The sequence below is a fragment of the Myotis nattereri genome, assembly GCF_964212035.1.
Source record: "Myotis nattereri genome assembly, chromosome: 3".
NCBI lineage: Eukaryota > Metazoa > Chordata > Mammalia > Chiroptera > Vespertilionidae > Myotis > Myotis nattereri.
The window spans coordinates 18,158,526-18,184,119 of NC_138077.1; the positions used below are offsets into that span (position 1 = coordinate 18,158,526).

A 25,594-nucleotide genomic window follows, 5' to 3' on the forward strand; every position below is an offset into this window, starting at 1 on the left:
TAAAACTAGACATTATATCATAGCTTCCTTTTCCAGAAGACAATTAAAAATGACAATTTCAGCAGTCCATAAAACACACACTACTTGGTTGTAACCAAACAACCAAGGGGTCCAAGCTGCCTGTCACTACTTGAGCCAATTAAGTAGAGACAGGGTTAAATCATATATGAGCGTTTATTGCAATAATGCAGGCAGTATGGAGAGCAGCAGGTCATCCACAAAAATCCGCTCTGCCCCTCCCCATTAGCCAGCTGCTTCTATTGGGTAGGAGGCAAAAATTATGTGGGAGAGTAAGAATTACAGGCATGGAAAAATAGGCAAAAGGTTACAGATTATGGGCAATGCGGGGGGGGGGGGGTGGACAGAAGAAGGGGAATGTCACAGAGGACGGGTGTTTCCAGGCACCACCTCTGGGACCCAATTACAGGCAATAGGGGCTGGGGATTGCAAATGGTGGGGGACTAGATTGTTTTAGCCACAGGGTTGTAAATCTTTCCATAAGGGTAGGCAGTTCTTGGGAAAGGAAGATGGACTGCATTCTGATGTTAACTCCCATGTCCCAGGGTAGAGGACTCTTAGCCAGGTTAGAATGTGCTTTCTCTAATCAGAACAGAACAATCATGTGCCGGGGTCCAAACCCAGCAGGTCCAGGGGTTCCCAAAGGCGTGGACGGAGTCGACGAAGAAGGAATGACACGGAGACAGCGTTCAGTTGATCAGCATGGTTGGGTTCTCTCTCCTGGTTCTATCTAGGATCTCCAGTCAGGTTCAGTCGTCAGGTTCTGTCGCTAGGTTCTCCAGACTGGTTTTGTCAAGGATCTCCAGCGAAGGTCTGGTTAGGATCTCCAGCCAGGTTCTGTGTCCATGTTCTCTTGCTAGGTTCTCCAGGTTCTCCAGCCAGGTTCTGTAGCCATGTTCCCTCGCTAGGTTCTCCAGCCAGGTTCTGTCCAGGTTCTCCAGCCAGGTTCAGTCACCAGGTTCTAGTCAGGTTCTCTTGCCAATTTCTGTAGTCAGGTTCAGTCCAGGATCTTTTGCCATGTTCTCTCCAGCGAAGTTCTTCTGTCTGTAGGTTCTGTGTAGGTTCTGTCTTCTAAGTTCTGTGTGTAGGTTCTGTCTTCTTAGTTCTGTGTTGTTACATCTGTATTTATACCAGTTGATTCCAATCCTATCAATCTCTATTCCAAAGGTTAGGGCATTTCTTATCTCCATTCCAGGGAGTAAAGATTATGTAGCTTAAGCATGATTGTTCATAGTTAAAGTGATTAATTACCCGCCTGGCACTTAGTTAAGAGGTTTTATTCCCTCCCTAACTTCAGGTGAAAATCCCTACCTGGGAAAACAACCTTTCTCAGAGACCTTGGTAAAAACACATAGTGCCAAGAAGGTGAGCAAACATATTAAGAACAGTATGCCATATATGCCAGGTCCCTTGAAACAGCAAGGATGGACCGGCTCCCGGCAATCATGGTTAACAGAGCATGATTAGAATTTCTTATAATTATAGCTAGTCCCCAATATTCTATTTCTGCCTCTAGCACTGTTTTTTACTGTAGAAAGAAATGAACTTTGTGCAAAAACGTATTTTTATTCGGCTTAATTTCAAGGCCCCTAGGATAAAAAACAAACAAACAAAAAAAAAACAACCAAACACATCCATGATTCTCACAAATTAAAAAATAAATAAATAAATAAATGGCATTGGAATGAGTTGTTTTTCCCCACTGAGGTTTATAAAATCTATACAAAAATTTGATACTGTCATATTGTCATGGTTCTGATTTCATTTCTATTACACTTGCTTAAAATATATTTTTTAAGTTATAAAAGTAATTATCTTCATGGTACTGAATCTGATTCCAGTTCTTTTTCGTCATTTAGGATAACTGGCTCCCAGTTCCAATCAAGGAAAAATAAAAACCTATTGTGCAGGTAAAGCCAGAACATTGAGACTGGTGCTTGGAGACAGAAAGGTTTATTTATTTAGTCAAAGCAAGAAAAGACAAGGAGCAAGATCCTCAATCCCCCTCTCTCAAAAAGCAAAATACAGGTGGTTTATGCAGTTAGGGAGTAGAGAAGGAGGAGTTCCAGGGAACTGAGAGAGAAGTCTGTGTTTCTTTAGTCACAGATAACACTTTTTCCTATCAGACTCCTGGGTGTCAGCAGCTGGCCGCAGCTACCTCGAAGACATTCTTTCCTTCTCCAAAACAAACTCATAAATTTTCCTGCGACCCTGACTGTGAAGTTATCTCCTCCTGCTTGACATCAGCAACCTATGACTACATTTGTGAGAACAAAAGTTGAGCAGGAAGAGCAATTTAACACATGGACAACAGCCTAATTAAGAATTAAGAAAGAACTCTTACCATTTGCAACAGCATGGATGGACCTGGAGAGCATTATGCTAAGCTAAATAAGCCAGAGGAAGACAAGTACCACATGATCTCACTCATATGTGGAATCTGATGAACAACATAAACCGATGAACAAAAATAGATCCAAAGACTGAGAAGCGTGGAACAGATTGTCAAACCTCAGAGGGAAGGGAGGGATGGGATGGGTGGGAAGAGATCCACCAAGGAACTTGTATGCATATATGCCTAACCCATGGGCACAGACAATAGGGTGGTGAAGGCCTGGGGTCTGGAACCTGGGCGAACTGGGAGAGATCAATGAGGGAAAAGGAGGACATAGAAAATACTTGCAACAATAAAGATGAAAAACATTAAACTATTTAAATTCTAGCTGCCTAAAGTATGAGGGGCATGAACATCACAGGCTCAGCTCTGTGCCTTAGGGAGTGACTAAGGGCCCTCCTGGACAGGACAGTTCCCAGAAGTGTGCTCTAAGCCTCTTTGCAGAAACAATCACCAACCTTGTAGGAAGATTGTCTGCAGGTACCTTTGTTTGACACCATTTCCAACAGGAAGTCCCCCCTCCTTTACATCACATTTGTTGTACTCACTGTCCTTAAAGCATATCCAAGAATACCCAAATCAAGGAGGTGGCTGGGAGTCATTAGGGACACAGATATTTGTTTTGCATTTGGGGTTATAAACTAGACGATGTTATTCATTCTGGCACTAAAATTGTTCCAGCTTGGGTCATTGGCAGCTCTTTCAGATTGGTTCCCCCTTACACATGATCCTTTAGATCGGTTGGTGCTGAAGGGTAGTAGAGCCCAGACTCTTCTATCCCCTTCAGATCTAATGGCGGACAGCTTGTACTCACTCACTAGGGTGCTTAAATCCTGCCAGTTTCAACTGCTTTCCAATTGGTTACTAAGTCTTCAGATGAATACATGTTGGTAAGATCTTCTCTGCTGCTCCCCTGGGCTTCCTCCCGCACAGAGGCTGCTGCTGCACAGGCCTTGGAGCTGCTGGTGGCTTGTTTCCACTGTTCATCCTTGGAGGTTTGTGTGGAACTGTACAGGTTTAGCTCACATTGCGCTTCCTAGAAGGCCGTCCATCTTTCGTTGGTTTTATTAACCAAGTTTCTCTGTGAGTTTTCATGGGGACCTTGATAGATTTTTAAAAGCTAAGGACTCATAGTGGGATATTTAACACACTTTTTTCCTAGTAACTAATAGAACAAACAGATAAAAATTAATAAGTAGATTTTGGAAAAATAATAAAATAAATTTAATTTCTACAAATTGAAACCAGTATCAAGTAATGTCATAACACACCTTCTTTTCAAATACACATGGAACATTTTTTAAAAAAACTCTTGGCGATAAGCAATTGTTATCACATTTAAAATGATGGAAGCTATGTAAAGGATAATCTTTAGCTACAGTGGAATTTGGCTAGAAGTGAATAACATGATAATTCAAAAATCCCCATTTAAAAATAAATAAACATATTACTAAACAATTCATGGTCAAAATATAATTCACTATAAAAATTAGAAAACATTTCCACTTAAATAATAATGAAAACACCACATACCAGTACAAGGAAAAATTTGTGGAATGCAGCTTAAACTGGTCCTTACAAGAGAGTTTATAACTAAAACACATGCATTAGAAAAGAAGCAAGGACAGTTATCAGAGAAGGTTCTAGAACAAAAACAGGCCTGTGCAGATAATTTTTGCAGCTTCCTACTCAGGTACTTGCAAATTAAGTCAAGCACTGCCACCCAGTGGCATTTTTTGGAATTTGGGATTCAAAATCCACTTGGTAACAGTAGCAAAATATTGCTTTATTGACTAGTCGATTATTGTGCCTTGGTGCAAAAAGCTTCCATTATAGAAACCCACCAGGTAATATTATGGGTTGAGAAACATTTTAATTTGTCTAATTTCAGAGGAACATCCTGATAAATATGGCACAACACAGCAGACCTCTTTGATAACATGGAAATTGTATGTATAGGACAGGTCTGGAGAAACATATAGATGGGTTTAAGTCAGTCTGCTATATTTTCTATTTGTTCATTGTTTCAAGATTTTCCTGACTTTTTAAAAGATTAATTTGGTATTTTAATGATTTAATTGTTTTTCCCATTATTGGGTTATTTGTTTTATAATTTTTAGTGGTAGCTTTAAGAGTTTACAATATGCATCCTTATTTTATCACATGTAACTTCAAATGATAATGGTGCACATAAGTAGTAAGAATTTTCCAATTTCTTCCTTCTCTTCTTTTAGATTATTTTGGCCACTGTATGGGAGAACATATTTGCTAATGATACATCTGATAAGGGGTTAATTTCCAAAATATATAAAGTACTCAAACATCTCAAGAAAAAGAAGATAAACAAGCCAATTTAAAAATGGGCAGAAGATCTGGGCAATAGACACTTCTCCAATGAGGACATACAAATGACCAAGGGACATATTAAAACATGTTCAATGTTACTAATAATCAGAGATGCAAATTAAAATGACAATGAGGTACCACCTTACACCTGCTAGAATGACTATCATCAATAAATCAGCAAACAACAAGTACTGGAGAGGATGCGGAGAAAAAGGAACCTTAGTACACTGCTGGTGGGAATGCAAACTGCTGGTGGGGTGCAACCACTATGGAAAACAGTGTGGAATTTCCTCAAAATATTAAAAATGGAACTGCTGTTTGATCCAGTGACCCCACTTCTAGGAATATAGCCTAAGAAGCCAGAAACACCAATAAGAAAGAATGTATGGACCCCTGTGTTCACAGCAGTGCAATTTACAATAGCTAAGATCTGGAAATAACTCAAGTGCCCATCAGTAGATAAATGCATTAAAAACTGTGGTGCATTTACACAATGGAATACTATGCAGCTGTAAAAAAGAAGGATCTCTTACCCTATGAGATAGCCTGGAGGGACCTGGTGATTATTATGCTAAGTGATATAAACCAGTCAGAGAAAGACAAGTATCACAGGATCCCACTTATATGTGGAATCTAATGAACAAAATAAACTGATGTATAAAAAAGATCCAGAGTCATGGAAGCATTCAACAGACTGATGTATTTCAGAGGGAAGGGGGGGAAAGAAAAGTGATTAGCCAATGAATTTATATGCATATATGCATAACTCATGGACAGACGAGGAAGGCCTAGGGAGGGGATGGGAGCATGTTTGGAGGTGTAAATGGGAGTGAAAGGGGGACATCTTTAATACTTTCAACAATATAGATAAAGTTAAAAATAAAATAAAATGGCATTAGAATCTGTAGTGGTCTTTTTTCTTATTTCTGTTATTTATTTTTTATGAGCCACTTAAGGATTTATCAATTTACCAACCTTTACAAAGGTGATATAGTCTTTTGTTGATCCTTTTTATATCAGGTTTATTTTAATGTCATTAATTAATCCTCATATTTTTATTAATTACTTTCTTCTACATTTTTTGAGCTTTATTTACCCTTTGTAATTATTTGATATGGGTGATTGCATTACTGATTTTCATCTTGAGTAATAGTATCAAATGCACACTTTAAAAATATATATCGTACCATGTAGAGATGTAGAAACAACTGGACAACTTTTTAACTTTCTAAAGTTTGACAGCAATGGATTAATGAGGAATGCTTTCATGAAAATACTAGAGGCTCAGTGCATGGAAATTTGTGCACTGAAGGGGTCCCTCAGCCCGGCCTGTCCCCTCTCACAGTCTGGGAGCCCTCAGGGGATGTCCTACTGATGGCTTAGGGGAGCGGGCCTAAGCCAGAGTCTGGCCTCCCTCTGTGGAAGGCAACTGGACCGATCAGGGGAAAAGGCCGCCCCCATCACCCCACTGCTGCTGCCACTGCTGGCCGCCACAGCTGTCAGCCCTCCTCGGCCCTCGCAGCTGCTGTGAATTTGTCCAGAAGGACATCCAGAAGACATTCGGTCTATCTGGTCTAATTAGCATATTACCTTTTATTTGTATAGATTATATTTATTTTCTTATCAAGTGGTTTTTAGATCTTACGATGAGTATATGAGTGATTCCATAATTACAAGAACATAATGTTGTTACATCTTTTCGCGTTTTTTACAAAAAATAATTTTAGCACTACTGGCCTTCAGCAAGAAGAGAGAAGAATTTTCAGTCTTTAGTCAAGGACAAACTACATGATGTACAATAATGGAAATGCCCTGGGTAAGAACTCATACAATGATTCCAATGAGATATAGCAGTGGAAATTGCATGTTTAATCAGCAATTTGACCCAAAAAAATATTATCTGTGTTATGTTTTGCTGATAAAAATATCTATCACATTGTGTTCATTGTGGAACTTGCCGAACAAAGCAGTCTCCTATGCTTTTATTGTCTAATATTTGTATTTGGTACTTGCTGTACAAACAGCCCTGTCATTTACTCTTGAGGAAGATATTAAACTGATATGAATACAATAAAAGCCAGACCTTTTACAGTTTAGATCATCTGTTTTCTAAAATAGCCAGTTAGATACACCCAGCACTTGAACATAAGTCAAAGGGGTTATGCTAAGTATAAGAATCCAGTCTCAAAATAATATGTACTGTATGATTTCAGTTATATTACATGAAAAAACTATCATGATGGAGAACAGACCAATGGTTGCCAGGGATGAGGGGTGGAGAAAGGATACGACTGCAAAGGTTCAGAAAGTAAGAGTTTTGGATGTGGTGGATGTGTTCTGTATCCTGATTGCATAGTAGTTTCACAAATGTATCCATGTGTTAACATTTGGATATAGTTTTATTGCATAAAACTATACAATAAAATGTCAATTTTAAAGCATGTTCATTTAAAAAATAATTTGAGTTTCACTTCTGGCCTTGGTGAAAAGAGACAGCTTCTCTTTTTATTTTATTTACTAGGGGCCCGGTGCACAAAAATTTGTGCACTTGCGGGGGGGGGGGTCCTCAGCCCAGCCTGTGCCCTTTCACAGTCTGGGACCCCTTGGGGGATGTCCACCTGCTGGCTTAGGCCTGCTCCCCAGGGGATCGGGCCTAAACTGGCAGTCAGACATCCCTCTGGCAGCCCGAGAGCCCTTGGGGGATGTCCACTTGCCAGTGGGGAGCAGACCTAAGCTGCAGTCGGACATCCTTAGCGCTGCATTGAGCGCCTGCCCCCTGGTGGTCAGTGTGTGTCAGTGACCAGTCATTCCCAGTCATTCTGCTGTTAGGGTCAATTTGCATATTACCCTTTTATTATATAGGATTTTTTTTTTCTTTATTGATGCAGCCTTTCTCAACCTGTGGGTCGCGACCATCAGAAAACACATATAGCATATCAGATATTTACATTACAATTCATAACAGTAGCAAAATTACAGTTATGAAGTAGCAATGAAAATAATTTTATGGTTGGGGGTCACCACAACGTGAGGAACTGTATTAAAGGGTCGCGGCATTAGGAAGGTTGAGAACCACTGGAAATGTGTCCTTATCCCCTCATTGTTCCCCCCAACCCCCTCCAGCCCTGCCCTCACCCTCACCCCCTGTTGTGTTGTCTGCATCAATATGCTTATATGCATGCATACACTTTTTAAACAATGATTGAAATACCTGTTTTCATACCTGGGATAATGGCAAATACCCTTAAGGGAGAGAAGAGTAATGAATGAGGTCAGTCCTACAATTGTGTCAGCCTTCTGCCTGGAGGAAACCTACAGATCATTGTTCAGGTAATTGAATGGAATTGAGGAAGTAGAAATGGAAGTTTGGGGAGACTGAGGCAGCTGGAACCATAATGTAGAGCTCTGGACAGGATAAAATGTTATGCAAAAAAAGAGCTTGAGAAAAATGTCTCGGGCCATCCTAGACCAGCTGCACAATGTGCTAGGAAAGGGGGGACATAACTCCGTGAGGCCAGCAAATAAATGAGAGCTGTAAGCTAAACCAATTCCACAACCCAAACTACAACTCAAAAAGGGTGGGTAGTTGTCTGAGCTCAATACAACCATTTTCTTCCCAAATTTTTGAAAACTGCAGTCACTGATCCCAAAGCTCAACAAACCTGAAGTAAGATAAACAGGAAGAAATTATAAAAGGATACATCACAACCAAATTGCTGAAAACCAATAATTGAAAGAAACCACATGGGGGGGAAAATACAGTATACCAGTATACCGAGATACAAAACTTCACTGAAGAGCAAAATTCTTAGAAACTAGACAAGCTAGAAGATGACAGAATGACATATTTAAAGGATTTGAGAAAAGGACAACTAAAATCATATATTCAGCCAAATTATCTTTTAACGTAGCCTCGACTGCCCTGGCCAGTGTGGCTCAGTTGAATGAGCGTCTTCCCGTGCACCAAAAGCTTGCCCGTTCGATTCCTATATTTTGTGATGCCACCAACTCAAGAGGTAGTTTCCAGGCCCTGTGGATTCTAATCACATCTGTCTGGAAATGACACACATGAATTTATATCTGATCCCTTTGGCTATCTGGGGTCCCATCACCTTACTTCACTGCTAGAGAAGGGATCTAAAAATTATAGGGGCACATGGATATTCAGTGAACAATCAGTGCCTCCAACACTGTCACTTGGTTTTGCATGATCTTGGCAAAGTATTCATCTTAATCTCAGTTGCTTATCTATGATCTGAGACTAACTGATGAACTGGGCCAAGGGAGGTTTCAGTGTAAGAGACTCACAGAGGGCGGTCCTGGCTTCACTCCATAGGGCTGAATGAGCTTGTGCAATTTTTGAACTTTCCTCCGTCTGTTTATTGCTCTCTCACATGACAGCAGTACTACTGAGGAGTAAATAAAATTTAAAAGTTTTGGTATCCTGACTCGACAACAGAGTTAAGTGCTCAAAAGCTGTTAGCTATCTTCACGATTGTGGTATAATTTTAACATAACTAGTATTACTTACTGGCGTTCAAAGTTGTAGCAAGACAATCGAAAGTTATAATCCTATAAAAGTTAAGTGAGCCTATACATCTTGCTTTGTAAAAGCTCCCAATACTTTCAAAAGATTTGTGTTCCTTCTCTCTGGGATGTGTTATTTGAATCATATACCTGGTTTGTTGAATTTTCCTCAGGCCTTTAAAAAAAAAATAATGAAAGTATTCTGCACCTCCTAATATGCAATAAATTGTTTGACTGCCTAGCCACCCAGTAAGGAAGTTGGACAAGGCAAAACTTGCAAACAGTAAGTGCTGTATGTTTACAGTGATCTTTGTCCTCCTACTGTTTATTTCTGAACAGGCAATGAAACGACACAGGGAGCGGTGGAGTTTGTGTTCAGGAAGTTAGATAACACTTTATGACAGGTCCAAGTCTGGTTATGAAAGCTCTGCCTCTGAATATTTCAAAGTGTATTTGCTGCACTGGCAAGGAGAGCAGACAGGAAACAGCATGGGAAGAAAGACTATTTTGCTCCTGTTGGTGGGCATTTTCATGGCATATTATGGTTATACACCTCTCCCCGATAATATTGAGGAGCCGTGGAAACTGATTGGGCTGACCTTCATATTTAACACCATAACAAATGTGGTAAGTATAGAATTTTATTGACTCAATATCTAACAGTTTATTTGTATTTCTTCTAACAACTTCTACTGTCTTGGACGTTTTGCGCTTTAAGTTGCTGATTTTAAAATCTTTCTTATATTTTAACTATTCCTTAAGGTCGACCATTAGCAGAATGAAAATGAAGGAAGTAGTCAAGTATTTTTGATTCTAAATATTAAAGGACAAATTGTGTCAGCTGAGAAAAAAAAAGTCTTCTTGTGAGTCATGGCATGAACACAGCCAGAAGGAAGAATGTTAAAGCATGAACTGCAGGAATGGTAGGACTGAGCAATACTCTGGTTAGTTACAGCATTCTGTGCAATGATCTTGTATTCAGACATGAGAATGAATTCTTACTGAGATATTTGGAAACAGGTCGCTGGTAAAGGCCAGGGAAATGTGTGATGTCCAGTAGATGGTGAGCTGCTGAGGTGACCAAGCAACTGGATGACTAGCTGTCCACCATGGCTGGTCCTCAAAGACCTATGGTTCTTTCTGAGTGAAGCTCATTACCTAGAAATAAAACCATTTATTATCTTCTTTAATCTTCTAGGTAGCAATTTGCCTGTAGCGGAAAAAAAAAAAAAAAAAAAAAGATAATCCAAGGACAATTGGCCTAACTAATAAAACTCTTGGTTTTTATTGCTTTCCTTGCTCCTCCCCCCGCCACCCCCCCCCCACCCACACACACACACACTCGCTTTCTAAAGTTATTTTAACAATCTCTTTTGGCATTTAATATAGCTTTGAATCAGTGCAATATATAACACTAGGGGCCCGGTGCACGAAATTCGTGCACTGGGTGGGGGGCGGGGGGGAGTGTCCCTCAGTCCAGCCTGCTCCCTCTCACATACTGGGAGCCCTCAGGCGTTGACCCCCATCACCCTCCAATCACAGGATCGGCCCCTTGCCCAGGCCTGATGTCTCTGACAGAGGTGTCAGGCCTGGGCAGGGGACCCTCATTTCCACCCATCACTGGTTCTGCCCCCAGCCCAGGCCTGATGCCTCTGGCCCAGGCATCAGGCCTGGTCAGGAGACCCCCAGACCCCTCCGATTGCTGGCTCTGCCCCTTGCCCAGGCCTGATGCCTTGGCCAGAGGCTTAGACCCCCATCACCCTCCGATCGCCTGATCGGCCCCTTGCCCAGGCCTGATGCCTCCGCCAGAGGTGTCAGGCTTGGACAGGGGACCCCCATCTCCCCCCGATCACTGGCTCTGACCCCGGCCCAGGCCTGAGGCTTCTGGCCCAGGAATCATGCCTGGGCAGGGGACCCCCATCTCCCTCTGATCACTTGCTCCACCCCCCGCCCAAGCCTGATGCCTCTGACCCAGGCTTCAGGCATGGACAAGGGGACCATCATATCCCCCCAATCCCCGGTTCCACCCCCCACCCAGGCCTGATGCCTCTGGCCCAGGCATCAGGCCTGACCCCCAGCCCCCTGCCCAGGCCTGATGCCTCGTCCAGAGGAGTTGACCCTCATCACCCTTCGATCACTAATCACCGGATCGGCCCCTTGACCAGGCCTGAGGCCTCCGGCAGAGGTGTTAGGCCTGGGCAGGGGACCCCCAGCTCCCCGCGGTTGCAGGCTCCGCCCCTGCCCAGGCCTAACGCCTCTGGCCGAGGCATCCGGCCCGGGCAGCGGGGACCTGCAGCTGCAGCGGCCCCGTGATCATGGGCTCCGCTTTAAGCCCAGGCAAGGGACCCCTAGCTCCTGGGACTGCCAGCTTCGACCGTGCCCAGCTCCCATCGCTGGCTCCACCCCTACTTCCTGCTATCACTGGCCAGGGTGGCAAAGGCGCCTGATTCTCTGATAGCTGGGGGGCAGGGCAAAGGTGTCCCCAGGGCCGCCTTTGCCCTGCCCCCCAGCTCTTAGCTCCCGCCTGGGTTTCCAATCACTGTCAGTGGCAGGGGGCTTCTTCCTGCTTTCCCTTTCGCCTCCCTGCATTGTGCCTACATATGCAAATTAACTGCCATCTTTGTTGGCAGTTAACTGCCATCTTAGTTGGCAGTTAATTTGCATATAGCCCTGATTAGCCAATGAAAAGGGTAGCGTCGTATGCCAATTACCATTTTTCTCTTTAATTAGTGTAGATAGGCACTATTTCTTAGCTTTGATTATCAGAAATTCAACTGTTATTTACTTCCTTAGCTGATAGAGCTTTGTATGACTAAGGTATAAGAAATGATTTTGTCCATACACTGAGGCATATCAATTCCAGAGTTGGTCAAAATTTTCCCTCTTTATCATTTGAAATTTCAAATTTACGTCAAAAATTGTTTTGGGGATTTTAGAGTCAGTATAAAGAGAGTAAGCTCGTCTGAGATATTAATCTGCTGCTCTAATTCACAATACTTTACTAAAGGGAGGAGTCAAAGAAACTTTAAAACCCTAATTATTAAATTCAAACTGCAGAGATACTGGGTGATAGTTTTAGCACACACTGGTGGCTTATGAGTCTTCAGTTTTATGTTTATCATACTTCTTAGTATAATCTAAAAACTTGTGGAATTATAAAGTCACATTAAAAATTTTATACTTTGTACTTTCTTGTACAACATTGCAATTTGTCTTCATAACTAAATTCCTGTCCTTAAATGGCATAACTTAGTGCCATTCTCTATCACTTAAAAAATATTTGAAATAGTCTCATTCTTTCAGGATAAATGACTTGAGCCCAGTGATAAATGTTTTGAAAGATGGTCTTGTATTTTCTGTACTTTGATTTAAAGCCAGAAGGCCAACTAAATTGGCATAAACTACTTTTATGAGATAAATTTTAATACCTCATCCATGTCATAGGTTGTAGACATTTTAAATTTATTTGCTAAAATTGAGTAAGTAAATGCTGTGACCTGCATCTCAACTTTCTGTGTTAACACTTAAAATCACTAATATGTATGTGATTTCTTCAAAATCACGCTGTTAATTGATTGGAGTGCTTGTGCAAAACTCACACTGGACAACATGGGGAAGTATATATAACACTACTAGAGGCCTGGTGCTCAAAAATTTGTGCACTTGGAGGGGCCCTCATCCCGGCCTGTGCCCTCTCGCAGACTGGGACCCCTCGGGGGATGACCACTTGCTGGCTTAGGCCCACTCCTAGGGGTATTGGGCCTAAGCTGGCAGTCAGACATCCCTCTGGCAGCTCAAGAGTCCTCGGGGGATGTCCACTTGCCAGCGGGGAGCAGGCCTAAGCTGCAGTCGGACATCATTAGCACTGCTGAGGAGGCAGGAGAGGCTCCCACCACCACTGCTGTACTGGCAGCCATCAGCCTGGCTTGTGGCTGAGCAGAGCTCCCCCTGTGGGAGCGCACTGACCACCATGGGGCAGCTCCTGCATTGAGCGTCTGCCCCATGGTGGTCAGTGTGTGTCATAGTGATGAGTCATTCCCAGTCGTTCTGCAGTTAGGGTCAATTTGCATATCACCCTTTTATTATATAGGGTAGAGGCCTGGAGCATGGGTGGGGACTTGCTGGTTTGCCCTAAAGGGTGTCCCAGATCAGGATGGGGGTCTTGCTGGGGTGCCTGGCCATCCTGGATGAGTGGCTGATGGCTGTTTGCAGGCTGGCCGCAGCCCCTTCAGGGTGGGGGTCCCCTCTGGGGTGCCTGGCCAGCCTGGGTGAGGGGCTGATGGTTGTTTGCAGTCTTGCCACAGCCCCTTCAGGGTGGGGGTCCTCCCCGGGGTGCCTGGCCAGCCTGGGTGAGGGGCTAAGGGCCATTTTAAGGTTTGCTACACCCCCTTCAGGGTGGGGATTCTGCTGGGGTGCCTGGCCATCCTGGGTGAGGGGCTGGTGGCTGTTTTCAGGCAGTCCACAGCCCCCAGCCACCCAAGCTCCCAGTGGAGGCTGGCTGGAAGCAGGTATCTGGGATTTATTTATCTTCTATAATTGAAACTTTGTTGCCTGGAGCGGAGGCCACATCCGGCCAGGGCAGGTGGGAAGTTGGCTTCCTCCATCACCAGGGCAATCAAGACTGTGCTTGCTCCAGCTCCGGGGCTGCTGGCCACCATCTTGGTTGGGTTAATTTGCATATAGTCGCTCTGATTGGCTGGTGGGCATGGCTTGGGGCATAGCAGAGGTGCAGTCAATTTGCACGTTTCTCTTTTATTAGATTAGATAGAGATAAAGAGCACAGATGATGGTCCACTGGGGGTAGGAATCTCCACCCCTTCTGTCACTGTAGAGAGGAGCAGGTAGAGGACACCCTCATGCTGGGGCCTGGTCAGCATGTGGAACTGTTCGTCTGGCTGGTGTGGTTCAGTGGTTGCACGTTGACCTATGAACCAGGAGGTCATGGTACAATTCCTGGTCAGAGCACATGCCCAGGTTACTGGCTTGATCGCCAGTGTGGGGCTTGCAGGAGGCAGCGATCAATGATTCTCTCTTATCATTGATATTTCTATCTCTCTCTCCCTTTCTTTTCCTCTCTGAAATTAAACATATTTTTAAAATGTATTTCAAAGCTCATAATAAACTGAAGCCTAGATTCTTCCAAGTTGTAATATCTCAAGAATTCTTTAAATATCTTTTTTTTTAATATGAGGCAAGTATTATGGTAAAGATTCTGAATCTCGAATATTTCTGTGTCATTCAGATTCAGCTGTGGTAACAGGACACAGGGCTTGTGGGAGCATATATGCATACTTCTATGTTCATAAACAACACTGGCACCTGTTGTTTGTAACCTGGGATGGTATTTGTTTTCTTTCTTTCCTTTTAGGCCCTGGTTGGTGAAGTCCTGGGAATCAACCATTACATGAACACTGTAATGTTTTTTATGAGCTTTCAAGATGTCCCACCCACATCTGATGAAACTGTCACTGTGATGGACACAACTTTCAGCAATGTTCCTGTCCGTGTATATGTACCAAAGCGAAAGTCAGAGGCCCTAAGAAGGGGCTTATTTTACATTCATGGTGGCGGTTTCTGTTTGGGGAGTGCTGGTAGGTACCCCTTGTTGCAAGTTTTTCTTATCATATAGCATATATTTTATTAATATATTTACTCCAACATACCTTCAATGTCAGAGTAAATATATTAATAAAATATATGCTATATGATAAGCATATTAATTAATTATCACAGATAACAGAATACCTCAGCTGTCTGAAATTTTTTAGTTGGAATTATGTTAGTTTAAAAAATTACTTTAAATTTATTTCTCAAAGGAAATAAATATTCAAAGCTGTAGCAAATCTCACGTAAGGAGAAAACTTTCATGAACATAGAAATTTATTATTAAGATGGTTAATTGTAAATAAGATGGAATGTTGTAATGAAAACCAAAATTAAATGAGTTGAAGAGTGGAGGAGAAGTGAGGAAATGAAGATGGCAATGGCAGTCTTTTAATAAATTTAGATATGAAGGAAAGATGAAGTTTTAGATAGAAAAGAAGCACAGAGCTGAGTAAGTGTACTTTATTTTTATTTTATGTAAAATATATGTACAGCCTGCCAAGTGTGGCTCAGCTGTTTGGAAGGTCTTCTCGTGCACTGAAAGTTTGCCTGTTCAATTCCCTGTCAGGGCTCATGCCCAGGTAATGAGTTTGACCCCTGCTAGGAGCACATATGAAAGGCAAGGAATCAATGTTTCTCTCATACATTGATGTTTCTCCCTCTCTTCCTCTCTCTCACTCTTTCTCTCTCTCTTTCTTTCTCTTCCCCTATCTTTAAAATCAGTAAAAACAAACATATGCTTGGGTGAGGATTAACAAAAATTAAAATGCACATTTTAATTTATTTTATGCACTCACTTCCTACATTTCTACAAATATATCTAAAATATATCATTTTATTATATGCAATATAAATTTTATATCTTATATAAGGTTTACATATTATATATTTATGTTTAAATACATATTTTATATTTATATATGAAAGGTCTATGAACATGTTTATAAGCTGAAGGTAAAGATAGCAATAAATTCTTTTAACCGGTTTGGCTCAGTAGACAGATCAAGGGCTCTAGACCAGCGGTTCTCAACCTGTGGGTCGCAACCCCTTTGGCGGTCGAACAACCCTTTCACAGGGATCGCCTAAGACCATCCTGCATATCAGATATTTACATTACGATTCATATCAGTAGCAACATTACAGTTATGAAGTAGCAACGAAAATAATTTTATGGTTGGGTCACAACATGAGGCACTGTATTTAAAGGGCCAGAAGGCTGAGAACCACTGCAGACTGAAGGGTCCCTGGCTGGATTCTGGTCAAGGGAATGTACCTTGGTTACAGGCTCAATCCCCAGTAGGGGGCAGGCAAATGGCAGCTGATCGGTGTTTCTCTCTGGATGTTTCTAACTCTCTATTCCTCCCCCTTCCTCTCTATAAAAATCAATAAAAATATATTTTCAAAAAGAAAAGAAAAAGGTAGCAGTAAAAAGAAGTGTGTTAAAATGTGGGAGGAGGCACGGGAGGATGGGATGAAGTTTGCCTGACCCACAGGATGTGGGAGGGAACTGGACTCCCTACAAACGGGAGTATTGACACCACACACAGGGAGGAACCTAACTTTCTCTGTTATGCTTTCTCTCTGTTTTCAGGAGGAAAAAAAAAAAAAAAGAGGTATCGATGAGTACTGATGTAGATTGGAAATGTAAATTGGAGCAGTACAGGGTGTGATCCTAATATTGTCTATAAATTCAGGCAGTGAAGTCATCAGCTGGCAATGAAGTGATGTTTTTAAGACTAAATCTGAGAAAAAAAAAACTCTGACTGTGCCACCATGCCATGACTCAGTTAGTTTCCATGAATTCCTGCTGCCCAAAGCAGTCCCTTAAAAAAATCTTTCCATCAATGTTTCCCTAAAGTGCTGGGAGCATGCTACCCTACCCGGTTTTGCTCAGTGGATAGAGCATAGGTCTGCGGACCAAAGAAGCCTGGGTTTGATTCCCATCAAGAGCCCATACCTTGGTTGCAGGCTCCTCCCAGCCTGGGGCCTGGTGGGTATAGCTGGCATACCTGGTGGGTATGCCTCCTGCAACCAATTGTGTTTCTCTCACATCAATGTTTCTCTCTGTCTTTCCCCCTCTTTTCCACTCTCCCTAAAAATCAAAGGGAAAATATCCTCGAGTGAGGATTAACAAGAACAAAAAAGAGTGGGAGCATGTTTACCAAGGTAAAAAAAAAAACTAAATAAGAATAAACTCTGAAGCAAAATAGTATTTGCCTGATGCTTTCTCTTTCAGTATTAAAGAAAATTATACTAAAAATGTGTGTGCTAATCCAAAATACAAGCATGATTTTGTATAGGAAATGTTAAATAAAAGTTTAAAATTTAGTATGTATTTTACATTTGAAGACTATTCAGCACCCAACTTAGTAAACATCACAAGAGAATATCTACTCTTCTTTTTATGGTCCACAGGATGTACCTTTTGTGACAACTTGATATCCTGGTATTTCCCATCAGTACTTTATGATCTCTCCCTCCTCTTGTTACTGGCAAATCCTATCTTATTTTCTTAAACTTGTCTTATGTGCCAAAGGAAGCACTTTTCCAAACACAATAGCAAACATGTGTGAGCTCTCCCCTCCCCATCCATATGCATGGCCAAAATAACCCCAGAAAACACATATCTTCTCATCTGCCTTGGAAATATGAATGCCAACATCAGGTCTCAGCTCTCCCCATTTCCTTTTACTCTTCTTTAACATGCTCTGGCAGTTTTTATGAAATCTAATACTATTGCACAGAGCACTCTCTCTACCCCTCCGTTAAAGCAACTAGTATATTGCTTTTAGTTTACACGCTTGACCTTCCCAGCTCCTGTCTCCAGTAGACTGTGACCTCCTGAAAGTCAGGGAGGTATATTTATGTTTATTCATTCAACACCTAACACCTGCTGATTGACGAGAGCACAGTTTAATCATGAGAAGAGTGAAATTGCTTAAATTATACAGTGTAAAATGTGGGGAAGAACAAGAAACCTGACAATGTGCATGTAACAGGATCACTGAGCAAGAGAATTCATGTTCTGGAGCTGTGATGAAATAGTAGAAATATTTTTCCAAAACATTTTCATGAAGAATGAGGTGTCATAGTAGGTTTTTTGCTGGGGGGAAAAATGTCCATCAATTTATTTGTCAGTCTCTGATTTTCTTTTCGTTTATTTCAGCTCAGTACTCTTATGATGTGCTGTCAAGACAAACAGCTAATAGACTTGATGCTGTTGTCATTTCAACCAAGTAAGAGCACCGTTGGTTGGTTTGGGTTTTGGCCAAGTGCTTTATATAGTGAGATGTTTTCACTTGTTCTGATCATCCCATGGTTATGCCAGGTGTGTTTCAAATGGAAATCAGAGGATGAGAATAGAGAAAGTGAGCTTGGGCATAACCAGAAAGGAGACTGAGCAAAAAGAGTTAGAGAGGTGGGTCAAGTGGGGGTCAAAAAACAGGATGTCAAGAAATTGTTAGAATACAATTAAAATATTAAATTTTATTCACTAATGACCATTGTTGGATTTCTCACCTAATCAGGCTCAAAATTTAGTTCTAGAATTTCCTGAGTGACTGTGACAGTTAAATCTCATATTAACTCCATTTTCTCATATGTAAACTGGGATTCATATAATATATCCTATGTCATAGAGTTATTTTGAAAATCAAATAATAATAAAGTATGTTTAAAGCCATTAGTATAGTATATTTTGTGGTATAATTCTTCATCAAAAACAAGTAGTCACTAAATAACCTGGGAATACAAGCACAGTCTATTATAAAAAGCATACTAGATCAATAATCAATAATAGAAAATGAAAAAAAACACATAGTAATGACTGCATGACAACTTGATCATTAGGTTAAGTTGGAATAAAATTGTTTAATATTTTTCGGTTAGTAATAAAGTATAATGATTACAAAGAAAATAACATTCTGGAAGAAGTTTAGGTAGTTATCATCTGGGATTTTTTTCCTTAATCCCCATCCAAGTTTTGCATTCAGGCCTCTACTCATGCAAAAATGACATTTATGAAAGTTTTCATATCCAGCATTATCATTAGGATTAAGTCTGGCTTTAGATTCATTGTAATTCAAAATAGGTTTGCTAAAGAAAAAATTTTACTTTTGATTTTAAGGCAAGAGCATGCACACAAATGAGTATGCACACACACACACACATTCATTTTTATTATAAATATTTACTTAAAGAAAATTGTGTTTTCTACCTACAGCTATAGACTAGCACCTAAATACCACTTTCCAAATCAATTTGAAGATGTGTATAATGCATTAAAGTGGTTCTTACGCAAAGATATTCTTAAAGGCTATGGTGTAGATCCCAAAAGAATTGGTATTTCTGGAGACAGTGCTGGAGGGAATTTAGCTGCAGCAGTGACTCAACAGGTATGTTGCTTAGATTTGTTTCATTTTTAAAAATATCCTACACTTAAATTTATTTATTTAAAACATTAAAATATTAATGCAAATGTTATATTAATACATTAGAGATACATAGAGATCATATCAGAGAACATTAATATATCTAGTACCTCTAATCCTACCTCCTGCCATATTTATAAAAATAAAATGATAAAATCTTCTTTCTACTGTAGATCATTGGTTTAAACCTAATTGGTATGGTCAGGTAAGTACCACAGTGTTTGTTATATTAGGGGACTGCACTTGTGAAATCAATCAGTGACATTAATCACCATGACCAGAGAATCAGATGATTTCAATATTCTTTAGTGGAGTATGCTAAAACGTGCATGAAAACTGTTACCAAAATAATAAAGTTGCCTATGGACCAAAAAGTTAGCAGGTTCATAAATACTCTTCACTTGCAGAAGGAACTATACTTTTCATATATCAATTAATACACTATTTCTATGACATTTAGCTAAAACTAGACACCTATTAACTATCAATTTAATGTGGTAATAATTAATTATAATTGGTCTAATAGATTATGAGTAAAATTGCTTTGGATACTGGTTTATCTAACCTAACAAATAAACTCAGCACTGATGGCTTGGAAGCAATGTTCCTGTAGAGAAAAAAAAATTCTAATGTATCTACAAATAAATGTCTACAATTTAATTACAATCATAAATATTGCACAAAAATTTATTGTGCTACAAAACAAACTTTGCTGTTGTTTTTATTGTTTATTTTAATATACATTTTAAAGTATATAAATTTTGGCTATTGGTAGTTTTAGGATAATCATCTTGTTTTCAACAAAAGAAAAGATACCAAAAATTATGTGCACATAGCCTACACAGGGATGCACCTAGTGTGCCCAGCTCAGGTAACTTGGGAGGCTGAGCCACTGGGTCCTACAGGACATCTATTACACAAGGCCACTTTACCAATTCCAGGAGATATAACAGCTCTACCTAATACATAGAAACAAACATAGGGAAACAGCCAAAATGGGAGACAAAGAAACATCACAAATGAAATAACAGAAGAAATCTCCAGAAAAAGAACTAAATTAAATGGAAGCAAACAAACTATAAGATAGAGAGTTTGAAACAATAGCTATATGGATGTTCAATGATTTAATAAGAGCTTCAAGAGACTTAGTGGGAATTTCAAGGACCTTAGTGAGAATTTCAAAGACATGAAGAAGAACCAGTCAAAAATTAAGCATTCATTAACTGAAATAAAGAATAATTTACATGGATTCAACAATAGAGTAGAGGATTCCAAGAATCAAATCAGTGATTTGGAATATAAATAGCAAAAAACACCCAAACAGAAGAGAAAAAGCAATCCAAAAATAAGAAGGTAGTGTAAGGAGCCTCTGGGACAACTTTAAGCGTACCAACATTTGTATTATGAGGGTGCCAGAAGGAGAAGAGAAAGAGCAAGATATTGAAAACGTATTAGAAGAAATAATGACAGAAAACTTCCCCTAGCCGGTGAAAGAAATAGACTAATAAATCCTGGAAGACCAAACAAGATGAACCCAAAGAGGCCCACACCAAGACACATCATAACTAAAATGTCAAGGGCAAAGAGAGAATATTAAAAGCAGCGAGAGAAAAAGCAGTTAGCTACCTACAAGGGAGTGCCCATACAACTGTCAGCTGATTTCTCAACAGAAACTATGCAGGCCAGAAGGAAGTAGCAAGAAATATTCAATGTGGTGAATAGCAAGGACCTACGACCAAGATTACTCTACCCAGCAAAGCTATCATTTAGAATTGAAGGTCAAATAAAGAGCTTCACAGATAAGTAAAAGCTAAAGGAGCTCATCACCACCAAACAAGTATTACATAAAATGAAATGTTGAATGGTATTTTTGAAGGAGAAGGAGAAAGAAGAAGAAGAAGAAGAAGAAGAAGAAGAAGAAGAAGAAGAAGAAGAAGAAGAAGAAGAAGAAGAAGAAGAAGAAGAAGAAAAAGAAGGAGGAGGAGGAGGAGGAGGAGGAGGAAGGAAATAAATACTATCAGCAATTGCATCTAAAAATCAAAATAAACAGACAAGGAATCCGATTGAACAAAATAAACTGATGAATAAAATAGTACTAGAGGCCTGGAAACAAGGAACAGATTAATGAATCTCAGAGGGAAAGGGGTTGGGGGGGGGAGGGGCAGGAAAAGATTAACCAAAAAATTCATATACATATATGCATTTCCTAAGGACACAGACAATAGAGTGGTGAAGGTGTGGGGCAGGGCAGGAACCAGGTGGATGGGGGCAATGGGGGAAACAAAGAAAAACATTTGTAATACTCTCAACAATAAAGATTTGAAAAAAAAAAGAATGAAGGAGAAAAAAGAAACATTCAGATAAGCTAAAACTAAGAGAACTTGCTATTAATGGAACACCCTAAGACTACTTTGAGTAAAGTGTTTCAGATAAAATGAAAACGCAGGTGAAATTTTAATGTGCAGGAAGAAGCAAAGAAGAAGAATGTGGTAAAATGTGAGTAAATCTTAATAAACTTGAATATTTTAAAATAATAAGATATATATAGAATTAGAATATGACAAAAAACTATAAGTTTAGGAGAGGATAGATTTTAAATCTTATAAGGTATGTTTTATCGTCTAAGAAGAAATAAAGACTTAGAATTGGCTTTTGATAAGTTCATTAGTCTTTGAGAAGTTAAAAATACATATTTCAAGGTTTAGGGTAATCAACTAAAGAATAAAAACGGTATAACATAACCAACTACAGGAAAAAAAAAAGAATAATTGAAAGATCAAACAACCTGAAAGAATGCAAAAAATAGAGAAAAAAGAAAAAGAAGATGCACAAAATAAGGTGGTAGGTCACAACTAATTATTTCAGTAATTATAACCATTTGTGTTCTAAATGATCTTGCTGTAGTACGAAGATTATCAGATTAAAAAATAAGTAAGCAGAAAATTTGAAAGCAAATGGATGGAAAATGTACACACTGTAATAATATTTAAAAGAATTGTTAGATAAATAAGATCACATCATTTCAGAAAAGGTTTCAATGGCCAAGGAAATAAAACTCTAAATCTATATGGATTTAATAACATTAAATGCATAAAAGAATGACAGGAGAAAACACAAGTTTATGACCACAACAAGAGGTTTAATAATACTACTTTTAGCTGTGAAGAGAACAGCGGGCAAAAATAACAAATGTATAGAGGAATGGAATAACAATCAATATGTTTCATTCAGTGGAACAGGCAAATAAGCAAGTACATGTGATCATTTTTAAAATTCAACCAAGTACTGGGCCATAAAAAAGCCAGTCTCAAAAAAACCACAGAATTTAAATTGCACAAAATTTGGACTTTTACTATAATGAAATAATGTGGGAAATCAACAAGAAAAAGACAAATAACATATGCTTCTACGGAAATTTGGAAATTTTAAAAAATAGACTAAACACCTATGAGTCACTATTTAAAAGAATGCATCTTTTTATATGTTCTCTACATTTATAACTATATTTATAGGAAATTGTACTTTCTCAAAAGCATGTCAGAAAATAAGGAAGGCTGAAATAAGCATCCGACTTAAGAAATAAAGTCAATAAAATGAAGATAATGACAAGAACAAAAATTATGATATTCAAACAAGCTCAGAGTAAATATAACAAAAAGAAAAAAGTTAATTCTTTGAAAGGACTAGTATAATTTTAAAACTCTGAAAAGACAATTGAGGAATAACAAAAGTTAGGTACAAATGTCAGGATTGAGAAAGGGACAACTCTTCAGACAAAAAAAAAATAGTCTTTAGTGAGTTACGAATGCACATTGTAATTCTTGAAAGCAATATTTGAACAACTTTGAAATTAAAACATCTAATAATATTTTAATTGCATTAACAAATAAAAACATATCATGCAAAACAGACAGGATAAGAAATGAAAACCTGTCATTTTATAATCACAAAATAAATTACATAAATAATAAAAAAAATAGTTCCAGTAAGAAACGTCAGTGGCAATTTGCTTGAGACATTTAAGAAGAAATAAATCCAAAATAAACATAAAATATGCCAGAGAATGGGGAAAATATGTACACTCTTCAGTTTTTTTTCAGAGAAACATGGTATTTATGACTGACTAATCACATATTAGTCTTTTTCCCTACCCATGAGGAGAGTAGTACAAATTGTTTTGTTTATATTTATAGTATTTAAGTGTAGATACTGAATCTTAGATATAATATTGAAAATTGGCAAGTTCTTTGAGATATATTTTTTATTATTTCTATCTTTTTGAAATTTTGAATTTATCATATTGGCCTCATAAATGAAAATATATAATATTAGTAAAAATTATTATTTCAACAACTTACTTTAAATAATTTTCAGCTCATAGATGATCCAGATGTCAAGATCAAACTCAAGATCCAGTCTTTAATTTATCCTGCCCTTCAGACTCTTGATATGGATTTACCATCTTTACGGGAAAACTCACAGATTCCACCTCTGCCCAAATCACTCATGGTCAGGTTTTGGAGTGAATACTTTACCACAGACAGATCACTTGAAAAAGCCATGTTCATCAATCAACATGTACCAGTGGAATCAAGCTACCTCTTCAAGTTTGTTAATTGGAGTTCTTTGCTCCCAGAGAATTTTAAGAAAGGGCACTTTTATAGCAGTCCAACTCATGGTCCTTCTGAGCTAGCTAGAAAATATTCAGGGTTTCTAGACGTAAGGGCAGCCCCCTTATTGGCTGATGACAACAAGTTGCGTAACTTACCCTTGACCTATGTAATCACCTGTCAATATGATGTTTTAAGAGATGATGGAATCATGTACGTCACCCGACTTCGGAATGCTGGAGTGAGGGTGACCCATAACCACATTGAGGGTGGATTCCATGGACTAATTACTTTTCCTGGATTTAAAATTGGGCATAGAGTAGAAAATCAGTATCTGAGTTGGCTAAGTGAAAATCTATAGTAAAAATCTTAGCAGTGGTTTATAAAAATATATAAGCCTCAAATATAAAACAAATTAGTGAGATTCAAAAGGTTATGTTTAAATTTCTCTTATCACTTGTGACCTTTCTAAGGTCCTCTGAACCACTGTGATCTTGTTGTTGTTTTGGGGTTTTTTATTTATTTGTTTGTTTGTTTTGTTTGCTTTTTTACTGAGTGGATTCTTCTCTATTCTTTATAATAAGTGTTGTTTACTCACATCTGTATCTTAGAAAATGTCTACATTCTTAAATATTTTTTCTTGCTACTAAAGTGCCTAAGAGACCACTGATACTAATTTTGGTATCCTAGAACAGAAATAGGCTTGCTCACATTAAGAAGTGGATTTTATAGTAATAGGTGGCATTATATTGAAGCAAATACTTTGAAAAACAGTTGGCACAGAAGTCATATTAGTGACCTGCAAGGTTGTTTCAAGGCACTAAATTCATTTCAGTAAAAGCTCTGGTATTTTACAAGCCAGATGTGTTTGTTTAAACCTTTTTTCTCAACAATAATACTATTAGAGTTAGACAATCAAAAAACTAAGGCTATAAATTACAGCTATAAGAAATGAATAATGTAGTCTGTTTTAAAGAAAATGCCACGTTTATTACAGAATATGTATGGAAATAAAATGGATATCAAAAAACATGATTTTTGTTTTGAGGAACCAAATTTGGTGGATTTACAGATTGCAAAACAATATAACGCTACCGTAGTCATGATGGTATGGTATTTCAATACAGATAAGCAACTAGATAATACAACAGAATCCAGAAACCATTTCATACATTTAGAGTCAATTGTTGAGATAAAGTTACCAATGTAATTCAATTCCAAAAGTGTTATATATATTTTAAATGGTTATTGAACATTTGAATATTCATAAAAAATACCCTTAACCCTGACCTCGATTTATTTCACATTATAGACAAAAATTAACTCAAAATGACTCATTGATCTAAATATAAAAACCTAAATTTTAAAACTTCTGTAAGTTTTATTTTTTTAGATAGGACTACATTTTACTTGAACTGTTGCATCATATAAGTTATCATTGTATTGTAGTGTCAGCTGTGTGGACTATTTCCAGTATTATACAAAAAACAGTTTAGGCACTGTCAACAGGCTTAGTACAAACGATTTTTTGAACACCGATGTAGCATTGTAATGTTTGTATTTGAATATTTCATGAGCAAAGCAGGAGCTTTGTGATATTTTTATAAATCTTAATTGAAAATTACATTGAAATAGTTAATAATTTTATTTACAATTCAGTCCTT

The 25,594-nt window shown here is 38.8% G+C and overlaps 1 protein-coding gene across 1 annotated transcript; it reads left to right on the forward strand.

The window, feature by feature from the left end:
• Positions 1 to 9,752: 9,752 nt before the first annotated feature.
• AADAC (arylacetamide deacetylase) lies at positions 9,753 to 24,954 on the forward strand. The gene is made up of 5 exons (XM_081085245.1): positions 9,753 to 9,913; positions 14,655 to 14,877; positions 18,057 to 18,126; positions 19,113 to 19,284; positions 23,695 to 24,954. Exons 1-5 carry the CDS (start codon positions 9,776 to 9,778, stop codon positions 24,289 to 24,291), a joined length of 1,200 nt encoding a protein of 399 aa, XP_080941371.1. The 5' UTR covers positions 9,753 to 9,775; the 3' UTR covers positions 24,292 to 24,954.
• Positions 24,955 to 25,594: the final 640 nt, after the last annotated feature.

What these genes read in the sequence shown, in the direction of transcription:
- AADAC (XM_081085245.1), top strand. Translation starts at nt 9,776, where the DNA reads ATGGGAAGAAAGACTATTTTGCTCCTGTTGGTGGGCATTTTCATGGCA. An exon ending in TTTCTGTTTGGGGAGTGCTG is followed by an intron (nt 14,878 to 18,056) that starts GTAGGTACCCCT and finishes CGTTTATTTCAG; the next exon opens with CTCAGTACTCTTATGATGTG. An exon ending in GCTGTTGTCATTTCAACCAA is followed by an intron (nt 18,127 to 19,112) that starts GTAAGAGCACCG and finishes TTCTACCTACAG; the next exon opens with CTATAGACTAGCACCTAAAT.